The 23247-nt window shown below is 39.0% G+C and overlaps 1 protein-coding gene across 8 annotated transcripts in view; it reads left to right on the top strand.

Moving 5' to 3' along the window:
* The window catches only part of DLG2 (discs large MAGUK scaffold protein 2), an 883409-nt gene that overhangs the window by 238691 nt on the left and 621471 nt on the right, over nucleotides 1-23247 (top strand). Inside the window, exon 1 of one of the 8 annotated variants that reach the window (XM_064441437.1) lies at nucleotides 13276-13352. The exons of the other annotated variants lie outside the window; for them this stretch is intronic. Coding sequence (XP_064297507.1) covers nucleotides 13332-13352 — 21 coding nt within the window. The 5' untranslated portion in view covers nucleotides 13276-13331. Of the gene's footprint in view, nucleotides 1-13275; nucleotides 13353-23247 lie in introns of those variants that run through there. 8 annotated transcript variants of the gene reach the window in all.

Here is a 23247-nt window from a genome sequence, read left to right as displayed (position 1 = left end):
ACTTGTGTTATTTAAATTACACAAAACAAAAAAATCTGGAGGTAAAGTTCCCATGGCAACCTTAGCTCTGACTCCTGTGTGCAGTGGATGTGTGTGTATGTTTCTGTAAAATAGGATCATTCATTATCACGGTCAGAATGATTTAGGACTTGCTGATCAGGAAGATGTTAATCAGACCAGAAATCTCATCTTTAAAAGTGATTAATTTTTGCTATTTCTCTAGCCAAGGGTTGCAATGTAGAGGAGATCTTGAATTTCTGTCCAGTCTGATAATTATTCATACCAAAACATAGTGCCTGAACAATCCATATCTTGTCACAGATCTGGTCTATCATTTTTCAAATTTAGCTACGATTGTGACAGACACCCTGCAGGCATGAATCTCAAAAGCTTGTAAGATGAAATTGGGACCCATTTTCTTCTCGTGAGCTCATTAGCATCAAACATTTGATTACACATTGCACTTTGATGCTAGCACTTAATACTACAGCGCTAATTTCACCCATAAAGATTTTTTAAAAGGGTTAGGCATCATTTGCCTATCCATCAAGGATTATGGAGGATGCAGTGGTCTGGCGACATAGCAGAATTGTCTCCAGTCTTCCCGTATCACCTGAAGGAACCGTGTTTCCAGCAGGCGTTCCCATGAGACTTTCCCTTAATATCTTTGTCTCCATTCCCCGCCTCGCCCATGTGCAGTTTTTCCAAAATGTACACATCAGCCATGAGAAAGTGTCGCATAAGTGAAGGTCTTAGCAGAGCAAGGGGACTGATGATCAGGGTGAGGGAGGTGTTAAGTGCTGATATTGGGAGAGACTGACAGCTGTAAGAATTTTAAACCATTTTGTGCAGGCAGTGAATAACAGTGTGTTGTGAAAAAAACCCCAGATATTCTACTCTTGTGAAATGTGTCTAGATGGTGAAGGCATTAAAGGGTACTATTCATTTTACTACTGTCATGAGATTCAGTGAATGGCATGTTCATGGTAGTGAGCTTTACAAGTATTATGTAAAGTACTTTTCCAAACTACAGCTTTTTTTTTTTTTTTTTTTCTCCTGTGGTTGCCCTATATCTCCATTCTCAGTGACATAATTCTTCTGGGTAGTGGCTCAGAAAGAGGATTAATACTTTAGAGGAAGAACTGAGGGTGTATAATTTTCCTATACAAATAAATATATATCCTTTAGTGTACTGAATATGGCCGTATTCTTGCTGAGCTGTTGTATAAAGTCAGAAGAGATAACATTATATATACATAACTTAAACATAATGTATATATAAATATATTCTGAGCAGACTCACAGAATAATCCCAAAGATACAAACCTAAAGACAGAAGAAGAGTTCACTGTAGTTAAGAGCTGTGAGTATATAAAGCAGATGTAAGTATTAACTTACTAAGAATTCATCTAAAGAGAATTGATAAATATTAAGAAAAACTTCATAAAAATTCTGTTCTGTTTCATTGATGGGATTAAATGTTAGACCAATTAAATTTGGGAATGTCTTTAAACAGTGTCTCTCCTTTAAATGTAGGAAAGCTGGACCTACTGAGGTAGAGTTATTATTGCTGTTCTTCAAATACACTTTTTTTTCCTGTGAGTCATGAGGTCAATGTCTAATACTTAGCATCCTGCTAAAATTGCACAGCATAAAATTTTCCTGCCAATATATTTCTGACTCGGTATATTTTATTTATTTGGATATAGCACAAAAGCTAAAATGTATATTTATATCCCTAAAGGCACTCAGAAATACAGCATAGTTATATTCCCCAAATGTCTTTCATCATAATTGTTTTCTTTTGTTTGTAGTAACATTTGCTGCATTTTGTTAGAAAGACAGGTTGAAATTAAACTTTAAAATCAAGTAAGATATATTTGAAACAAGTCTCATGACAGACCTTTTAGGTTAGTTGTCTCTGAGATAACCGTGAATGCCTCTGTTTTAATGGCAATAAGACACAGTCTCTGGGTCCTGGGAGGTGACATCAGATTTCTTTGGTTATTCCCACCTAGCTGAAACCAGATGTAATCTAAAGGACACCTCTTGCAAGTGCTGTCAGAACTAAGGGATTCCTGAGCATGATTGGTAAAAGGAGTTAAAAGGAACAGAGAAAATACACAAAGGAAGAGCATGAAACACTTCAAAGCCACCCTCACCAGGGCTGAAATTCTCCATGAAGGTGGAGGACAATGAAAACACCACCACTCTAGTTTTGCAAGCAGTGAATACCAGCAAAGGGCAGCTTCTTATCTTACAATCACTGATTTGAAATTCAATATATGTTTGACAGTTTTAGTTGGTTCGGGCAAAAAGCCTATAAAACTGAAGTAAGGACATGTGAGAAATGCTCTGTACCCATAAGCATGAGATTTCAGTAGTGGTTTTAGCCAGAGACACAAAAGGTTGAGGTAACTCTGAGTGAGGAGCCATTTGGCATTGCTGGGGGGTTGAGTGTCTGACGAGAGATCACATCAGCATTGAGACATAAGCGTAGTCACCTGTGCACCCCACGCTGCCAATCCTCACTGTGAACCACGAACACGTGCTGACTCTATATTCTGTATTACACCCTGTGTTTGTTTTCTCCCAGTCATTCAGCTGGAGCTCTTCCAAGAGCACATCAAGCCTGCTTAGCTGTCCTGTAGCAGAAAACAGTGGAGGAGGGATTGAGCATGCCCAAGTCACACCCCAACACAGCTCTCATGATTGGAAGGGTAAACAAAACTCAGGAATGTCACTAAGAGTCCTAAAAAGAAAGATGTAAGGATTTGACAAAAAAACCCAAAAGCAGTAACCAAGTCCAGACTCAGGGTAATGGGTGGACAATTATATCCTGATTGAGAACCTCGCCACTGTAAGAGAAAAGAGCTAAGTATATGGCATCACAACTCTGACTGCAGCAAAAAGCATGAGGAGCTCCAGAAGCAGAGTTACTTAACAGAAGCCAACCCTCTGGGTGTCACAAAAGGAAAGATGTGAGAAGGAGGATGGATTATTGCTTTGCAAAAGTTGGCAAGAGGCAACAGCATGTTTTGCTTAGATGAATCCTCAAAGGAGCAATGAGCAGCAGTTCATTAGGAGATAAATACACTATTAAACTGGAAGTAAATGGGACATTTATGAGGTTGGACATGGCATACTCACCATTAGGTTGCCAGAAACAGTTGTTTTCCTTAGAAAAGTACAGGTTTGGATACTGGATAGTAAATTTACCATTGATACTAAAAGAGTTAAGTGCTGCACCTATTGCCATTAAAGAAGCATAGCCACATCAGTGTGCAAAAGCTAAACAGGGAGAGACGTCTCTGAAGAGCAGCGTTTACTTTGGAGACCCCACATTAAAGAAGTATTGAACTAACTGGATGGATCGGAAGACACTCATCTTGTAATGGTACTAAGGAAAGCATATTTCTTTTACTAGAGGAGAATATGGGAGCTCCTTTTCCTCATCAGGAAGCTGCATTCCTAACACTGAAGGAAGCAGAGTAAAGATTGGAAAAATGTTCTCCAGGAGTAATAAACCTGCCAAAACACAGGCATTTAGCGGCATTTTAAATGTCATTAGGCATGTGAGACATCATCCAATGTGTCTGTGGTAGATATGGCACCACACTCATAGGAAAGCTATGCCTTTTTTCCAGTGGCAGCTGAAGGCCAGACAGGTCTTTCTGGTACTAAAATGGCATAAACACCTTCATCTCAGCAGATGAGCATGATAACAGTCTCCAAAGGTATCAGAAGAGATGATGAAGACCAACTAATCTGCAATTCATGCATTTGGGTAAATGTCCCGTACACTAAGGATTGACAAATCAAGCACTGTTATCGGCTTTGGTAAGAAAGAAAAGAGGGAAAGATGATTTGGAGAAAATTTATGCCAGGTGTTATGAGCCTGATGTATCAGCAATACCTTAGATACATTTATGCTTTTTCCATCCCTGGAGGATACTCTTCCCTTATATAGCCATTTGTGCTGGACAACTGCAACGTTTCTCTGGGAAGCACGTCTGCAATACTCTCACAAGCAGTATCATCTAGAAAGGTTAGAAAGCCATGACCAGAAGCTCTCTGAAAAGAAGTGCACCGCTGGGTCAAAGCTGAACTAAGTCCTGCTATATATGATACTATTTTCTTTTTGGGGGTACTGGTAGATCATAATATTGATCCATGTTGACACCTGTAGCCTCAACACAGAGTTTCTTTGCGGGGAGAGAAAGACAGGGAAACTAATGGTTTAGTCTTACTATAGAGTTTGAGAAGTGAAAGAATTAAAGGATCTTATTTCATTTACAATCTTTGTAACTGAAATACTAAGTTTATTTCAATCCTCTTATTCCACTCTAATAAGCCTGGAAATAGATTTGGCATCACAGGTGATATAGACTGAACAGTTTGCTGTAATACAGAAGATTTTAGATTGGGGGTACAAATATCTCATGCCTCTGTTCATAGGAAACTAATCTAAATTAACATTGACCACAAAGCAATTGCCAAAAGGGCTTAGGAAATCACCACTTTTCCACATATAAAGAACTTCCTTTTTGTTACAATGTGTAGTTCATGAACTGAATATAAAATTGTAAGAGAGCTACTGGTTGTAGACAAAGTCTCTCATGCATTTGACAAAGGTTTAGTAGAAAAAATTGTCCTGAGCCTAAAATTGTTTCCTAATAATCGGATTTTAATAACCAGACTGGTCTCAGAGGAGATGTGCACAGAAGCTCCCAGAGCTGATTCAAGGTAAGACACTGGAAAATTACTACATTTGGCAGTGGCATGTATTTAACCAATTTTGGGAAGAACTTTTGGAGCAGATAAGAGTTGGGCATCAGAAAGATGATCTCTAGAATGTTGTGGGAAAAAAATTATTAAAATGAAGGTTATTTGTAGTGAACAACCCACGAGAGAAGGTGCAAAGTATATTGAATTGCCTTCAGCTGAAGAGCAGTATTGCTTATTGCTGAAGTCCTGCAGGATATGCAAGCCTATATTATACAAAAGAGGCTCGTGCTGGTTGTTAGAAAAAAAATGGCTCCCTGGAAAAAAAACCAAAACCTTTATTTGTTTACATTTTCAAGGAGGAAAAAAAACCCTACAGTCCTATGTCTTTGTGCTTGATGATTAGCCTTCCTTCATCAGAAGATGCTCCTGTGAGAGAGGCACTCATGCATATCAACTCCATTTTTGCTGTAGATAGTACAGTTGGCTAAGGAATATCTGAGAACAGACCACAGTTTACTGAACATGTGTTTAAGTACTTTTCAATAAAGGTTAGGTTTAATGATGTAATCTCTTATCCCCATAATTCCCTGCCTAAGTGCTGGTGACAATAACGTAAAAACCCTCAAAAGAACCATTGAAAAATCAGTCAGATTGTGATTCATATTCAGCACTTTCAAATTCCAGATTCCAGTGAAGTGAAGTTTTCATCACTGACAACTCTGATTAATAGAAACCTGAAAACAAGTATATTTGCATTGCTAGAAGCCACCCCTAAAGACACTGGATTCTTGCAAATGGGAAAAGAAAAGATGTGGCAAAATAATCTATGCAGTTTGAGGTCCTGGGTACTCTTCTTTCAGATAATGGTATTGCGCACCTCCGATAGAAGAGATTGGCTGTCTGTAGACTGCTGAGCAGAAGGTCTGTTTGCACTATCTGGCTCATGTCCGCACTACTAAAGTCTGGCCCCTTCCAGAGCAGTTCTGGGCTCAAAGGACCTAGCTGGAGTGACCCAAAACAGACCCAGGGCTTCAACTAACAGGGATGATAGTGAGGATTCAGGCTTAACCCTGTTACTCAGCCCCCTTTTTTTTTTGGCGATATGGCCATTTCCAGGGGTAATGGTGTTATAGTATTGCAGCAGGTTGAACTAAGCAGCGCAGGCAGCAGCTTGAAGAGGGAGCAACAAAAACAAGTGGGTTTGCATCCATTTGACAGCAGTAGTAAGGATATTTCAGTTGTGATACATTGGACAGAAGCAGCAGCTCTGGAAATCTCCAAATTAGTTATACTCCTCTGGTAAGGTTATTTATTAGATTGACCAAAAGTATGTAAGCTTTTACAGCTGGTGCTTTTTAACCATTAATTTTGGGATGGGAAAGTAAGTCATGCATTGGAGACTGTTGTTTTAACGGCTGAGTTTCCCAGACAACAGAATAATCTGTTGCTTTTAAACCTCACAGTAAGTACCGGATAAGGGATGAGAAAGATCTCTTGGAAGACCCCTGGGCACCAAGTGATCACTGAATGCCACACAAGCATCAGCAGTCTGAATTAATTTTATCCATTTCATGAATGGAATATAGTAATAGGATTAAAAGGATGTGTTTCTGCAATAGGTATATCAATATTTTTATGAAGATAATTAATTGGAAATAGAAGTGTTTTATGGGATGACAGTTTAGAAAACATGATTTTCTAGGGTAGCAGTAAAAAGTAATAGGCTAGCAATAGACCAATCATATACTTGGTAACACGCATGCAGGTCTGCCATCTCTGGTCTTTTCTGGTACAGTTCTTTTGGTTGGTTCCTCACCTTTCTTTTCTTTCGCTTGTTACTCCCATTCCCTCCAGCTTATCCAAGACAGCATGAAGCAGATACTGATACATACCAACTAACCGGAATCATCCTTGATGCATCTATGCAGGCAGATACACATATTAAGCATAAGTCTGCACTGAATTAAAGAGTCTTCTTTGGACCCGGCGATGCTCTTTTCCAGAGTTCCTCACAAACCCCTTGTATTTACAGAAGCAATTGGCTTGACAAAGGTTAAAGGAATTATTTTTTTCTGGGCTTCAATCCCTACGTAGACTTCTTTTCTCTGTCAGTTGCACTCATTCTTTTAAACCCTGCTTTGTCTGTGCCTCTGTGCATTACTGTATCACTTTACAAGTTCCAGTTTTACTGCATGTCACAAATATCTGTGTCAGTCAAATATAATGATACACGGTAACAAGTGCAGAAGCTTGAACTTAGTCATAGCTGCCACTTGACAAAGCCATTTTTTTGTGGATTAGGAGGTGAAGCCTGAACAGCTTTAAGTACTAACAGAAAAGTTGCTGCCTGCATTCCTGGGCCTTTGGGACTTTACTTTTACTTCAAACCAATAGGGCACGAGATATGGAGGCACTCAGATCCTAACTGCAGATATCCTACATGCAGCACACCATCCCAATTCCCACATCCAGATCAAGAATTAGAAAGGGATGCAATTCGTAACGTGGTTATTATGTAAAACATATGTACAAACCGAGGCATTGTGTGCACTAGCATAATTACCCACTGCTGACAATGAATATGCTGGTGCTGAATGTGATTAACCTGCAAGCAGAGCCAAGAGCTATTCTTGTTTCAGAAAGCCCATGTTAAACCTGCCTGCTTGTGAAACTGTGTTCAGCGCTGCTTTAATTGCACCCATTGCTGACACACATTGTCAATAACAAGCTTTTTTGCTGCTGTAGACAAGGGTAAAATGTAAGGATGCTGCAGTGAGCCAAAGCTTGAAAGGCCTCACTTAGCTTGTATGCTTAGGATTAAAACTACTGGGGAAACTTTATGTCTCTGGCTTTTTGTTATTACATACAACATGTTCTTGGAAACCACTCCACATTTAACAGCAGTTAAACCCATCTGCTGCTCCTGAATTTTCATTTCATTCACAAGCCTGCTATAAAAGTATTTTTGGACTTATCACCAGTGTGCCATCAACAGTTTATTATTCTGTTGTAAGTTGGTAAGAAGAATCACTCAAATTTTAAAAGGAGATTGTTGCCTCCTATATATTTTTGAGCGTTTCATTGAAACTTGCCTTTCCCTCATTGTCTGAGGTAATTGAAATTTTTAGTTTAAAAGCAATTATTTGCCACAAAAGTTCATCACCTCATGCTAAATGCTGATTTTAGTGACTTGTAATTGCATTATGTGTAAATTCTGCAGAATTCATTTAGTAATTACATCATTGGCATAAGGAACATGTCTGTACTTAGCAACGTGATCAAAGATACTGTTCAGTATATTGAAGCTCCTGTAAGTGCAACAACTTTTCATTGCTTTATTAAAAAAAAAAAATCACAATTTTCTTTATACGTCTCTTCTCCCTGTGTTCATGTTTTATTACTGTTACTTGCATAGCAGTACTTCAGTGCCCTCTACATAAGATTAACAGGAACCTTGTTGTTCCTTGAGATTTTCATGAGATCTTCTTCCCCTTATGAAGACATTTTTAAACAGGAAACTTTACTTTCCTCAGTTTTCTCTGTGGGGCTGACTCATTGTATGATGTTCTTGTACGAACACAATTTTTGTTGGACAAAGGGACTTCCCAGTAATTAATATGTGCAAATTTTTTTCCATGACACTAAATTGATCCTTCCTTAATCTGCAGATTAACAAGGCTTTTTAGACTATAGGTGTATGTAAACACTTCTAAAAGTGGAATACTTTGACAATGAAACTTGTTTGCCTCTAGGTCTTGTGTAAAACTTTGACTGGATTTTTAAAAGTGAGTTCTCCCAAGGCATCACAATTGTCATGGTAGTTCATAACATTTAATATAGCTTAAAACTTTTTTTTTTTTTAATTAAAGAGCAGGAGATTTAGATTTTCTATTCAATAAACCCCAAAACTTTACATTGAAACTATATATATGTACTCAACAAGAACTACTATCAAAGGCAATGTCTGTTAGCAAATAGAAGACCTCCTGAAAAAGAAAAAAGAAAAAAAGGATAGACTTTTTGGGGTGAGATTCAGTTGTTTAAGATAGGGACCTAGTGCTATTTTAGATGTCCTGCAAGGTCTGAGATGTGCATGTGGCTGTCAGAAATGACAGAAGGAAACCATACCCTTCTGACACAGCAACTGGAGAAAAGGTGATACCTTAGTGCATCCAATGACACAAGACAACTCTATTTGGGAAACTCAACTTCACCTTTAGGGTTGTCACATTTTTAACATACAATATGATGCCTATGAAGAATGCCATTTATAAATGCTACCTCACATTTGAGTAGTTTATTCAAGAGCCTATTTATACAAAGAGGATTACATTTCTACACTGTATATCCACTTAGTGCCATTTGTACAATCTTAATCTGAAAGCAAAAGTACATATATATTTTTTTTAATTAGCAGAGAGGAATGTATCTTTTGCTGTTAGCTGGCTATTAATCATCTGTTACCCAATTAAATTGTTGAAATAAACAGGGAATAAACTTCCCATGGATAAAAGTTGTGGAGTCATACTATGAAGGTCTGGAAAAGATTTGTTTCAATGTTTCAGCACCTAAGCAGTTAGAGGCTTTTTTCACAGCAGCAACTTTTATAAGTTGTTTTCTCTGGATTCTGTGCTCGGTGGAGACAACTGATCAGTAACCCCATGTAATATACTTTTTTCAGCCTTCCCTAGATTGTGATTTCTGAATCCCTCATCACTCTTTTTCCTCTCCCTTAGAGTTCCTTTGGCTTTTCCAGCACCTATCTTAAAACACAGTTCCCCCAAAATGATACAGTTCTGCTGGTGTCTCATCATCAGTGATCACAGCAAAATAGTTATAACCCATATCCTTATACACAGCAATCATTCATATTTTGAAGGAAGGCCATTTTGAAACAGAACCTCACTCTTGGGTCCTCCTTAATTAATGATCTCCACACAGATGTTCCTTACTCTGTATTTTTGCATATGATCTGCTCTGCGAGCATTTCTTCTGTGTTTATGAAACCACACATTTCTTTTCAAAAGTCTCCAGAACCAAATCCATAAACTAAATTACATATACTCAGAAGCTTCCTGTGGTCAAAATGCATCAGCCCTGGGGAACTCGTCCTTTTAATGCCTCCCAGTCACTCCTTGTAGGCTTGGTCCTGATGTGTGAGAATCCACGGCCACATATTACACAGTAAAAGAAGTTGCTCTAGATTTTGTCATGTTAAAATTTGTGCCTGTATCGAGTTGATTGAGTATTCATACCTCAATCATCCCACTTCACTGAGGTGGGAATGCATCCCATTAAGAGTGACTCAATGCATTTAAGCCCTGAAACATTCTCAGGAGTTACCCATGTCTCAAAGAACTCTGCTCCTAGTGGACACAACTGAATGCCTGAAGCCTGACAGCGTCAATATAAGCCTCAGTTCTTATGAATACTGTTATATGATGGCAGTAATCCTTTTAAGCGGAGCTAGAAGTCCCTTTTCCTCGATTATACATAACATTAAAAAAATGTCATACCTGAGTTATTTTACAATTAGTAGCCATTCTTTATACTAACACTGTTTCAAAACTTCCCTGTATGACTTGTTAACGTACTGACTATATGCTCTCTGTTAAAATCATAGAGTCATAATGGTTGGAAAACACTTCTAAGATTATCTAAGATCATCAGGTCCAACTATCAACCCACACCACCATGCCTTCTAAACCATGCCCTGAAATGCCATATCTAAACATTTTTTTGAACACCCCCAGGGGTTCAGTGGTGACTCCAGCACCTCTCTGGGCAGACTCTTCCAATGCCTGACCCCTCTTTCAGTAAAGAAATTCTTCCTAATATCCAATCTAACACCCCACCCCCCCCCCCCCCCCCGCCCCCCGATGCAGCTTGAGGCCAGTTCAAGTCCTAGCAGTAGTAACTTGTGAGAAGAGACCAACCCCCATATTGCTACAACCTCTTTTCAGGCAGTTGCAGAAAGCGATAAGGTCTCTCCTCAGCCTCCTTCTCCAGGCTAAACAAACCCACTTCCCTCAGCTGCTCCTCATAAGACCTGCTCTTAAGACGCTTCACCAGCTTTGTTGCCCTTCTCTGGACGTGCTCCAGCAACTCAATGTCCTTCTTACACTGAGGAGCACAAAACTGAACACAGTACTCAAGGTGGGGCCTCCCCAGTGCCGAGCACAGGGGCCCCATCCCTGCCCTGCTCCTGTTGGCCACACTAGTGCTGGCACAAGCCCGGGTGCTGGTGGCCTCCTTGGCCACCTGGGCACTGCTGGCTCATGCCCAGCCAGCTGTCAGCCAGCACCCCCAGGGCCTTCTCCTCTAGGCAGCTCTCCAGCCACTCCTTGGGTTGTTGTGACCCAAGTGCAGGACCCGGCACTTGGCCTGTTAAACCTCATGCAATTGGCCTCGGCCCATTGATCCAGCCTGTCCAGGTCCATCTGCAGAGCCTTCCTACCCTCGAGCACATCAACACTCCCACCCAACTTGGTGTCATCTGCAAACTTACTGAGTGCACAGTCGACCCCCTCACCCAGGTCATTGATAAAAAAAGACATTAAACAAGACTGGCCCCAACACTGAGCTCTGGGGAACCCCACTCATGACCAACTGGATTTAGCTCCGTTCACCACCACTCTCTGGGCTCGGCCATCCAGTCAGTTTTTTACCCAGCAAAGAGCACACCCATCCAGGCCATGAGCTGCCAGCTTCTCTAGGAGGATGCTGTGGGAGACAGTGTCAAAGGCTTTGCTGAAGTGCAGGCAGACAAAATCCACAGCCTTTTCCTCATCCACTAGGTAGGTCACCCTGTCACAGAAGGAGCTCAGGTTGGTCAGGCAGGACCTGCTTTTCATGAAGCCATGCTGGCTGGGCCTGATCCCCTGGTTGTCCTGCACTTGCCTGGTGAGCTCACTCAAGTTGAACCGCTCCATAACCTTCCCTGGTACCAAGGTCAATCTGACAGGCCTGTAGTTCCCCAGATCCTCCTTCCAGCTTGTCTTGTAGATGGGTGTCACATTGGAAGCCTCCAGTCATCTGGGACCTCCCCTGTTAACCAGGACTGCTGATAAATGATGGAGAGTGGCTTGGCATCTCCTCCATCAGCTCCCTCAGTACTCTCAGGTGGATCCCATCTGGCCCATAGACTTGTGAGTGTCCAGGTGGGGCAGCAGGTTGTAAGATGCTTCCTCCTGGATTAAGGTGAATTTATTCTGCAAACTATCCCTGCCTTCCAGCTCAGGGGGCTGAGTACCCTGGGGATAACTCGTCTGTCTGTTAAAGACTGAGGCAAAGAAGGCATTAAGTACTTCAGCCTTTTCCTCAGCCTTGGTGGCAGTGTTCCCCTCCACATCTAATAGAGGATGGAATTTCTCCTTGGTTCCCTTTTTGTTGTCAGTGTCTTCATAAAAACATTTTTTTGTTATCTCAGAAATATATTTACCTTCTATTTATTTATATAAATAATATAAAATATATTTATTAATATAATTAAATCATGTGTTATTAAAAAATACTTAGTATTGCGGGTGATAGTGGAAAAGCGTTATTTTTCTGTCCTTTTATGTTTTTAAAAAGTTGTATTCTTTAGTAATACAGAAACAAAAATTCTCTAAAGTAATATACAACAAGGTGAGGGCTAGCATTACCTATGCATCTTAATGAATATGGGCATTATAAAAATGCTTTTCAGTGTTTTAGGTATTAAATATTCTGAAAAAAAAAAAAAAGGTATTGGATGCATAGCTACCAACATGGTAGTTTTGATGTTAACAAAATCTGCGACTCTTGCAACATAAACCTCCCTTTTACTGACAGGGCTCTTCCACATTGTCATTGTTTTTTAAGAGCTCATATGTTTTCTACAATGGCATTGACTCACGCCTAAATGGGAGCCTGAATTCACTGTAGATTTTCCATTTCACAAAAAATGAAGCCTGATGTTCATTAAAAGCAAATGTATATTACCCTACTGTTAAAACTTCACGATTTCATAGTGATAATTAGAGTGGGTTTTAAAATTTAGAAGCAACAGGGCTATTTCTAATTTTAGCTAGAAAGAGGTGGACTGTCAAGAGAACGCTTATTTATTCCTTATAGAGTTTTTGCTTGATTTGCTAATAATTACTTGAGATTGGTAGGTGTTGCATACTAAAAATAAGCTGAAATATAGTAGTACAGTGTTAATTCTTGTAAAATATGTACCCCTTGCTTGTTCTCCTTTGAAGGATAAATAGCTATTCCATAGATATTTATAAACAGTAATGTGCATTCACCTTTTGAATATTATATTATATATTATAATGCTGTTTCTTGTTTTTTAAAAAAGCCTCTGGGCAATCCAGCATGTATTAACACCAATTTATAGCTTGAAGGGAATAAGTGGCATGCCAGATTATTTCCCAAAGTGGTTATAGAAAAATAAGCCCCCAGCCCCCAAAAAACAACCTGGGAAGTAAAAACACACAACTAAGCACCATATGCAAGCACGATAAAAAATCTGAGTTTGGAACGTGTCCTGAGTAGATGTCTCTATGTACTTCCAGAAAGGCCAAGAGGAAGAAAATCCCACAGGTAGAGGCCTTCAGCTGGGACCTTTTCCTGAAATGGAATGGACTAATGCACAGGTGAGAGTAGTGAATTTAGCTGTGAGAAATAAGTGAGGAAAGGAAATAGTTTCTGGATTGCTGCTTCATAGTGTTGCCAATTTTTCTCACCAATGCTCCGCTAGACTCAAAAGCACCTGTTTTCAGTTAAAAAAAAACATTTTTTTGTGTATGTTTCAATAATTGCCAAGGTGCTGTAGGAAATAAGAAGCCTCAGCTACATACCGATCAAACTGAAAACAGTTTGGGCTATTAGGAAAACAATTTGGCCTCACATGACTTTTGACATCTGAACAACTCCACAATATTGCCATAGTAGTCAATGGAGAGACTCCTCCTGAACGCAGCTCTTCTACCCTGCTTTGGATGTCTCGTCTACATGGAAATAGATCGTGCCCTGAGAATGATTGTCTTTCTCCATTGTCTAGACATTTTTTATGACCAAGTAATTTAGAGATAAATGTCTAGACTTTAGATAACTCGTGTGGTCAGGAAAATTTCACCTTTATCTTTTTTATATTTCTTTTTATTGTCTGTTGGTCTTGCAGAGACACAATCAGTCTCTGAGGTGTAACAGGCAGAACCAACCTGGGATATAGGACAGGAAGACTAAGTATATTTGTGCTGAATAGTGCTGCTATCATAGACCTGAAGAGCCTGACAGATGAGCATTGTTGAAGTTTGGGGTGTTTTTTTTTCCTATCAAAGAGCTTTTTCAAAAGAGGAGTTATCACTGAAACTAGTAGTGCAAAAAACCTCCAGAACGAACAAAAATGCCAGTGACTATTGCACCAAGATACTAACCTCCGTACATTTCTGTTATCAAAATATTCAGTTTAGTTTATGTTGCATTTGTGTTCTCAGTTTTCAGTGTATGACCTTCTGCCATTATGATAATAGATGTGTGAGAAACTTGATATTTTGGTTGTTTGCCAGCTGGGTCCTTTGCAATCTCAGGAGGAAGAGAAGGCAGTTTAAGATATCAGGATAATGCACACTAATGGGATATTTCTGGTAAAAGTAGTCTAACGTGATATATTGTTGATGTCCAAATTGCTATCCTTTGATTTCAGAATTAACAAGACGCTGGGATAAATAGGGCAGATGACAATTCTGACTGACCCTTGCACAGCTCTCTGCCAGCCAGACATCAATTTATAATATCTTAGTATGTCTAGGTAATTTTCCTAAATATAAGGGCCAAAAATACATGGTGCTTAAGGTGGCAACCCAGGATAAATTCAGTGGCAAGTATAATGGATAAGAACTCTTGCAGTACATATCTGGACACTTGACTTCTGCCTCCTAAGATTCTGAGAAAAGTTTAATGAAGCTTATTTCTGGTTTATTTTGGATGCACATAACTAATGTTTGCTGCTTTTTTGTAACACCAAAAAGAAGAAGAAATGAAGCTTGTCAATCACTGTTTAATTAATCATGTCATTTATTCATGCAAAGATGAACAAAAACTCTGATACCTCTTCAATAGTGAGTGGCACACAGTAGGAGGGAAGTGCTGTTTGCTCCTTAACAAGCCCATATGGTGGTAGGAGATCCAGTGTCCCTACTATGCAAACAGCACTGAATCTTTAAAAGCATGTTAAACAACATCTGCCAGTGATAAAATAAGTAAATCAGAAGGCTCACTGCTTGATAACTTTCACCTAAGAGCCTTAAAAAAGGAGGCTGAAGAGGTCTGCTGGAATATTTTTTAAAATCTAGAGGTGGAGTGTGGGTACCATGCTATCATTTTTAACTTTTTTTTCAAATAATGCTGCAGAGCAGGTTAGCTATATGTCAACCCTGGAAAAAATATTGGAAAGATTAAGGAGGATTTAGGTAAGAAAGCAAACATAAGAATAAAGTAATGGTACAAATAAATTAATGGTAGCATAATTTTAAAGCAAAGTTATTATGTTAGGTAAACTCCATTTTAGAATGTGAATTTACTTGATGAATGGTCGTAGGTGTTGTTTAGTCTTTTGTAAGGAATTTGATTTAATTTTACATTGTATCTGGTATAAATAAATAACAGTATACTTTATCAAAATAATATTCCTTAAGGATTGATAAGCTGACATCTCAAAGTACTCGTCAATAAGAAATGGCCCTTACACAGAAATTTTGAGGGGTAGTCTTTCATGATTTAGACCTGGATATGGACAACATATTTCAATTTTTCATAAATCATTTAGAAGGTGGTATGAATTCTTGGATGGCAAAATTTGCAGATGATGCAAAGATTGGAAAAGTAGGAAGAAAAAAAGAGGACACAACAGTCAGACAGAGCAATCCAGTTACAGTCTAGCCTGGTAAACAGAGGCTACTCAAACAAAATTATTATTCCCTAGAAGAGAAGTATTACATATCTGGAAGGAAGCAATGCCAGCATTATATACCCAGAGGGGACCCCTACAGTGGAAATAAAAGACACTAAGAAGGTTCTAGAGGAAAGAATAGACAACTCAGCAGGGCTTGTACTATGAACTTTGAATGTCAAAAAAAAAAAAAAGACTAAAAATTAAGAATAAGGAATGGTTTTATTTGTATGTGCAACAACAGTCAGGTTACAGAATTATTGTGCCAAGTTTTGGAGTCTATACTTTTAAAAGATATTAAATACATACAAAGAGAGAGAACAGAGACTACAGTGGAGAGAAAATCTTCCAGAGACAGAGAGATGGCTTAATGACAGTGTATTCCTGTGGGGAGACTGAGAATAAGAGGATTCTTCAGAGCAGCAGAGAAAAGCAGAATAGGAACCTGGGTGAAAGCAAACAAAGGCTGGGCAGGTGTGTTTAGCAGTGAGAATATAGGACAAACTATCAAGGGAAGTGGTAGATCTCAATCTTGCTGTTTCCCAGATCAGATGCTTTTCTGAAATAGATACACACACTTTAGTTTGAGACAAGTTATTGTTGTCAGTGTTATGAGCTGCAGTACGTTAGGCTAAGCTCAATGACCTAGCGATCCTTTCTGCCTTAAACCCTGAATCTTTTAGGTGCCTGTTCTCTGCTCCAGCAGTCAGCCAAAATTTCTTCAACGCAGGAATGTGGGATTAGGTGATGTAGCTGAGGCAGATCCAACTCATATGACTAACAAAGTTTATCATCTTCTCCCCCAGCCACTGGTTCAAATGAAGAAATGTGGAGCTCTATTACTTGGTCTAATGAGAGCATTTACTTCCTTTTTACTTCCTTCCCATGGATGAATGGAGGATAGCACTGCTTTTCTAATTTTACATTTTCCTTGGCCCAACATATGCAGCTTGCATTTTAATGCAAGCATGAATCAATCAGGCTCTATGTAGAAGCTGGAAGGCACGCTATTCACAGCTACCTTTTGGAAGTTTGCTGTTGGCTGCTTTCCTGAACAGGCTTCTCACAAAAAAAGTGACACCTATATTCTTTGTCATCCACACTTCTGTTGTTAATGTCCCAGGAAAAAAAAAGTCACAATACATTATGAGGTCCTTAGGTTCACTTTATTGTGCTTTTCTTGGAGATATGTTTTTTTTTCTTTCTTTCTTTTTTTTTTTTTTTTTAACTCCATAATATGCCCCATCATAGAAAGAGCTCAGTACAGCCTGGCCTATAAGTGTAGAGGATGATGTTTGAATCCTCCCAGGATCACTGGTTTCTCAATTAATTTTCCTTCATTGTTTTGTAATCTCGAGTAGCTAAATTTTGATTAAAAGAGCAAGGTTTGGTTAAGAGGGTTTGGTGTTGTTTCAGTGCTGTGTGACTGTCTGCCATGTAAATCTCAGTGATATTTTTGTATAACTGGTTGAAAATCAGGTGGTCTTTAAAATGAGATTTTAGACTTAAGATAGGTTGCTTCCATTCCTGGCTTTGTGACCAGGCTCTTGAGTCATCTTGGGCATCTTGTTTCATTCTCTTTGCCTTTTTTTTCCTGTCTGGAAGAGAGATAGCGTCTTCCTTTCTTTTGGAAAGTGCTTTCAGAAGCATCATACTGCCTGAAGAGTTTTTAGACTTTTTTCTATCTGTTTTACATGTAACTAATTCATTATTGTATAACCATTACACATATTCTCAGAGCAGTGAATAATATGTGAATAATAACATTCTAGCACATTTAGCTGTAAGAAGAAACTGAGGCCCCCTAGTCTACAAGTCTATAAGTGCACCAATCAGCTCCTAGAGAAAGTATTATTAGCTTTGTTTTGTCCCCCCACTACACCCCATTATAGTATTTTTTTTCCAGGTCCCTGTTTTGACTTGCACTAAAATAAACTACTTTCGCTTACTCCCATCCTACTTACCCTGTATGAGTCACTGGGAGAAACTGGCTCTCATCTCCAGTTAGGCAAGGATGGAAGCGTCCATTGTTCAACTGTGAAGTTTTCAAAAAAAACATTTTCATGCTTTTTGTTCCATTCACTATCCAAATCTGTCTCAATGTCTAAACAAAATTCAGTGGCTAGGTAATGAGGGGCTTAAGTCTTTGGTCAAATCCTGTGCAGAACTGTTGAGCAATGGCTTATATCTGGTGTCTCTTGTTTCACACTCAGACTATAAACTCCATTTTTAATTTCTGGATTTGCTGAAAGACTTCAACAGTAGAATTCCAGTCCTTAACAGTGACACTGAGATGTGTACCAGTGGCTACAGGGCTAATTAGAAGTTAACATTCTTTGCATAATCTTAGCTTTTCAGCTGGGAAAAGGGAACTGAGCTCCTGTACTCTTTATTGTAATCTGAAAAAGGCAGTAGAGAACATAGGCAGAACTTGAGACTCAAAACCTGATTGTATTAAAGTGGAATTTCTCTGATGTACATATTCACTGCCTTTGTGTACTCAGGGACGTATTTGTTAACTAAGATAGCTATTTAGCTTTTTCCCCTGTTAAATTTTCAGAAATAAGGCTTTGCTCTTGCCTATATACCCCTACAGCATTATCAACTCACTCACGTCTCTGTGAGGAATTTTTGTGCTGAAAATATTGCATGGGTGTCAGGAGGTCTAATTTTGCCTGCAGTGCCTTTTCATTGTTTATGATTACTCATGAGTAGTAGAATAGTTGGAGGTGCACTTTATACATTTATTTTCCCTTTCCTTATGGTGTCAGTTGATGTTCCCTTGTGGTCTCTCTCATGGACTTTGTCAGATATTGCTCAGACAGTCCAGCTTACCACCGCTATGTAGCTGACCTTCTGACCTCACAGGCTGAGCAGAAGAAGATTCAAGCAAATAATAAAACTTCAAAAGACAAATGAGTCCAAGATATTGACCACCGTTTCTAGACAAACACTTGCAAAGGTGGACAATGTTTGAGAGGCTTTATTACCAAAGACCTTTTGGCTTGAATGCTACTGAGAAATTGTTTTTGTTGTTAAGAAACAGGAATTTATTTATATTAAAAAGGGACATTATTTGTGGGTAATTCTTTCAAAGTGAAAGTCTTTAAATTATTAAGTGGCTTCTAGTAACAGTCATCACTGATATTTCTTGTAATATTAGCAAAGTAATGAGGTAGACTGTCTGTAGTGGTCCCTGCAGACACATTTTATCTGAAGTGATTTATTTCTATATTCCACTTTCCAGCATAGAAGAGTGTTCACTAGAGCTTTCAGTTACCAAAACTGAACCCTAGAGTCTTAAACAATCTTACATCTCCTTTGCAATCAGCAGCAAAGGTAACTGCTGTTTTTATTCCTCAATTAAGTAATTCTCACATACTCTCCTGCAGAGGTCTAATATTAATATCCAGATAAAGTAAAAGAAAACAGAATATACAGGTAGTAGTTTTGCTCAACAAAGCTGAGGAAAATAATGGTAACATCAGTATTCTCTGTTGCTTGCCCATGTTACATGGGGTAAAGTGAGCGCTGGAGCTTGAAATGGGTTTTTAAGCTAGTTATTCTTCATTTTTTCACTCTTGTGATGTAATGCAACATGGGTTGTTTAATTTACAGCAACGAAATGATTTGGGGTTAAATGTTACAGAGGCAATGAAGAGGATGTTCTGCTTTTAATCGATGATGTGACCTATATTGTTCCCCAAGGCACCACAGACATTTTTCAGAAAAGCCTCCTGTTAATTATAATTGTACTCTGTGGTGCTGGGTTAGTTGTCATTTCCATTATATAAACTTTAAAAACTAAGGGGTTTTAGTTCAGTTATTTTAAATCACATTAGGTAAAGATTTCCCATTGAGGCTGGTAGCTCAGATATAACTGTTTTCTGAGGCGATGGTGGCGTCAGTCTCACAGTCACCGCTGTATGAAACTCTAAATTCTGAAGGCTCCAAGAGGTACCTGTGTAGCTGTGCAGTTGCCGAAGGCAGTTCCTGCATTCTTGAGAAATGAAGCCAAAAGTGCTGAATGTTTGTGTCAGTTTAAATTCCCATAGCCTCCTGTAGAGCAAATGTGTGGTCCTGATCATCTCCTAACCCTGGTTCCTGGAGTTAACCCTAACCTCACTGCACTGCTGAATGGACTCCAGATTTCCTCCCGGAGGAGACCTGTTACTGTGTCCTGCGGTCCCTATACCATCCGCCTCATGGAAACAGTGAGATGTATATCGGTAACTTGGGTGAAAGATGGCTTACATTAGTGTAAAGAAGTCAGCCCTTTTCAAGGAAGAGGAGATTTATTTCTCATCCCTAGCCAGTAAAACGTAAGAGTTGCTAGACTTTAATTACAGAGCATCTGCATTCCTTTTCTTTCACAGAGAATCTTATGTGGTCAGATTGTAATATCAGACTGTTCTTAGTTTCTTTGAGAGTTATTTTTCCCCTCATGACAGGCATAATATTTTTATTTATTTATTTATTTATTTGTTTAATTTCAGTTTACTCTGGATGCGGCTAAAACACACTCACCTCCATCGTAACTTTCTTACTTGAAACACCAGGGATTTCTTGATTACTTAGTTATAAAGGTAACTCAGGCTGGATAAGCAGCTGTCTGTTGTGAGAGCTACACGTGCTTACCAGCTCTGAAAGGCTGACCCAGAGCTTCCAAGACTAAAAAATCAAAAAGCAGCAATCTTTGTAATCTTGCAAGGTATTAGACAATCTTTAAATGATCGTGTGAATTCATCATTACACAGAGTAAGGACCTGAGAAACAGCTTCTGAAAACTTCAGGAGCCTGAAGTCATAATCTGAATTCACTGCCTTTTCAGATCTTTTCAAAATCTTGCAGCTAAGGGTAATTTTCCTTAAGAAACCTAAGTAAGTGCTTTTGTTTCTTTATGTTATATCTTAAGTGTTCTCATATGTGCCTTTACTTTACATTGATGCCTGCTGCCTCAGTAAAGTGTCCTACTTATTTTTTTAATTTATTCAGTCTCCAACTAAGGGATAGAAATTATTTTTCTCTTTGTTTCATACTTGCAAATCATCACCAATCCAGAAAAGGGCAAAGAAATTGTTAAATATAACTATATAAACAGTAGCTTTCATTTTATTAGTAATACATGCTCTTTCTGTAGATAGCTCAAAGCCTTTTGATTGTTTATATAAACTGTTTATAGGATGTTTACAGCTACAAGTGGAATTCTTTTCATGTTATTTGAAAAAATATTCCCCAGGGTAAAAACGATCATGATCAAATTGTATCTTTACAGTACAGAGCTGTGTTTCAAGGAAACTCTTATCAAGATGTACTTTTTTTCTTTCCTGGTGCAATAGAGAAATGTAGAAATTTCCATAATATCAAGTAACTACGTCTCTGAAAAGAAAATGTTTGGTTTAAATTTTTTCCTGATGTTGGAATCCAGTTAAAAACATATTTTTATTCAGACACTTCAGTCAGTGAAGTACTGAAAAAAGATATAGGAATTAGTGGATAATTCGGAGAATTTTAGAGAACAAAAAGGAACAGGTTAAAGTAAAGAGCAAAGTGATTAACTCACCTGGCCTCAACTGCTACCATGGGAGGTTTTTTTGTACAATGCATTTTGCACCAAACCCTCAATAACAAAAAAGCAGCACTTTTGTTTTGTTGGGAAAAAATGATTGTTGTTGCTTACGAAAAACATTGTTACTATTACACTGCAAATGAGGAATGACTGAGTTTAGTTTAATTTGTAGCTAAAGCCTGTAGAAATTTTAGACATCAAGTACAGACAATTAATATACGTTTCCATGTTCAGCATCCTAATGTGAGCCAAACACTCTTTATTCCAATTCTATTTCATAAAAATAAAAAGTTGCTCAATTGCCTAATTGAAACAGAGATAACCCAGAGAATTAAGAATATGATACTTTTGCTAGAGTTTGGTTTTCTACGAGGCAGAGTATATTGTTGAGAGCTGGAATATATATAGATTCTTTACTACCTAAGCCTTCAGTACTGCTGAAGGTTTTAATTATCATTGAATGAGTTGACTTAGATCTTCCCCCACACACACACATAATTGCAATGTAGTCTACTTATCTAAGAACAGTTATACCTCACTTTGGCCATAGGTATTTGAAAATTGCTGTTTTTATTTTGACAGATAAAACTTCTCACAGTTACATATTTGTAACCTTACAGATGCAAGCAAAATACAGCTCATTATTTCTGTCCTATATTCAAAGGGTTTCTGCCCCTTCCAGTGACCTCTGAAGGCCTCCATCCGTTCAGAAATATGCAATTCAGCTTACTGAACTAAATGCCCAATGACCATATTCTTCCATTTTGCTTAGAAGTTCTGTCAAAAGATTTTCCTCTTTTTAGTTTAAATTGTCCTTCAGCCTAAATTCCACAGAACTTCTGGATCCCAAATTTTCAAAGCTTCCTTTGAAGTTTTCTAAAATAATAAGGGCCTGAGCCATCTGCTTACACTTTGAAGTTAGTTCTACTTTGAGAAGAAGTTGAACTACATTACATCACTTCCAGCTCAAATTGTAATTCTGTAACTCTATGAATCTGTGACTTTCACTGATACTAATTAGGGATAGATTTTGAAGAGTGAAATTACTTTAGGACGCCTGGGGCTGTTGGGTTGATGGTTGGATTTGATGATCCTAGAGGTCTTTTCCAACCCTATATGATTCTATGATTTTATGATTCTATGATTCTATGATTATAGACTAAGAACTAAACATTGTAGGCATTCAAGTTTAAAAATCCAAGCCCTGTTTCCTAGCCACACGTCTATCACTCAGAATCACAGAATCACAGGTTGGAAGGGACCTCAGGAATCATCTAATCCAACCTTTCTAGGAAGAGCACAGTCTAGACAAGATGGCCCAGCACCCTGTCCAGCCGACTCTTAAAGGTGTCCAACGTGGCCAAGTCAACCTCTTCCCTAGGGAGATTATTCCAATGGTGACTCAGTGTGAAAAATTTCCCTCTGGTGTCCAGTCAGAATCTCCCCAAGAGCAAGTTGTGTCCATTCCCCCTTGTCCGCTCCATGTGACTTCTTGTAAAAAGGGAGTCTCCATCTTCTTTGTAGCTGCCCCTTAAGTGCTGGTACACGGTGATTAGATCCCCTCTAAGCCTCCTTTTCTCAAGGCTGAACAAACCCAGCTCTCCCAGCCTATGCTCGTACGGCAGCTTCCCAGTCCTCTGATCATCTTGGTGGCCCTTCTCTGGACCTCTTCCAGCCTGTCCACATCCTTTGTGTACAGCGGGGACCAGAACTGTACACAGTGCTCCAGGTGTGGCCTGACAAGTGCTGAGTAGAGCAGGATAATGACTTCTTTATCTCTGCTGGTGATGCCCTTGTTGATGCAACCCAGCATCCTGTTGGCCTTCTTGGCCGCAGCAGCCACTGTTGGCTCATGTTGAGCTTCCTGTCCACCAGGACCCCCAGGTCCCTTTCCACAGAGCTGCTCTCCAGCCAGGTGGATCCCAGTCTGTGCTGCACTCCTGGATTATGTTTTCCCAGGTACAAGACCTTACACTTGTCCTTGTTGAACTTCATAAGGTTCTTGTTGGCCCACTCCTCCAGCCTATCC

The sequence above is a fragment of the Phalacrocorax carbo genome, chromosome 1 (genome assembly GCF_963921805.1).
Source record: "Phalacrocorax carbo chromosome 1, bPhaCar2.1, whole genome shotgun sequence".
Taxonomy (NCBI): Eukaryota; Metazoa; Chordata; class Aves; order Suliformes; family Phalacrocoracidae; genus Phalacrocorax; species Phalacrocorax carbo.
Note: the sequence above shows the minus strand (reverse complement) of the source record. Positions and strands in the feature narration are given on the sequence as shown.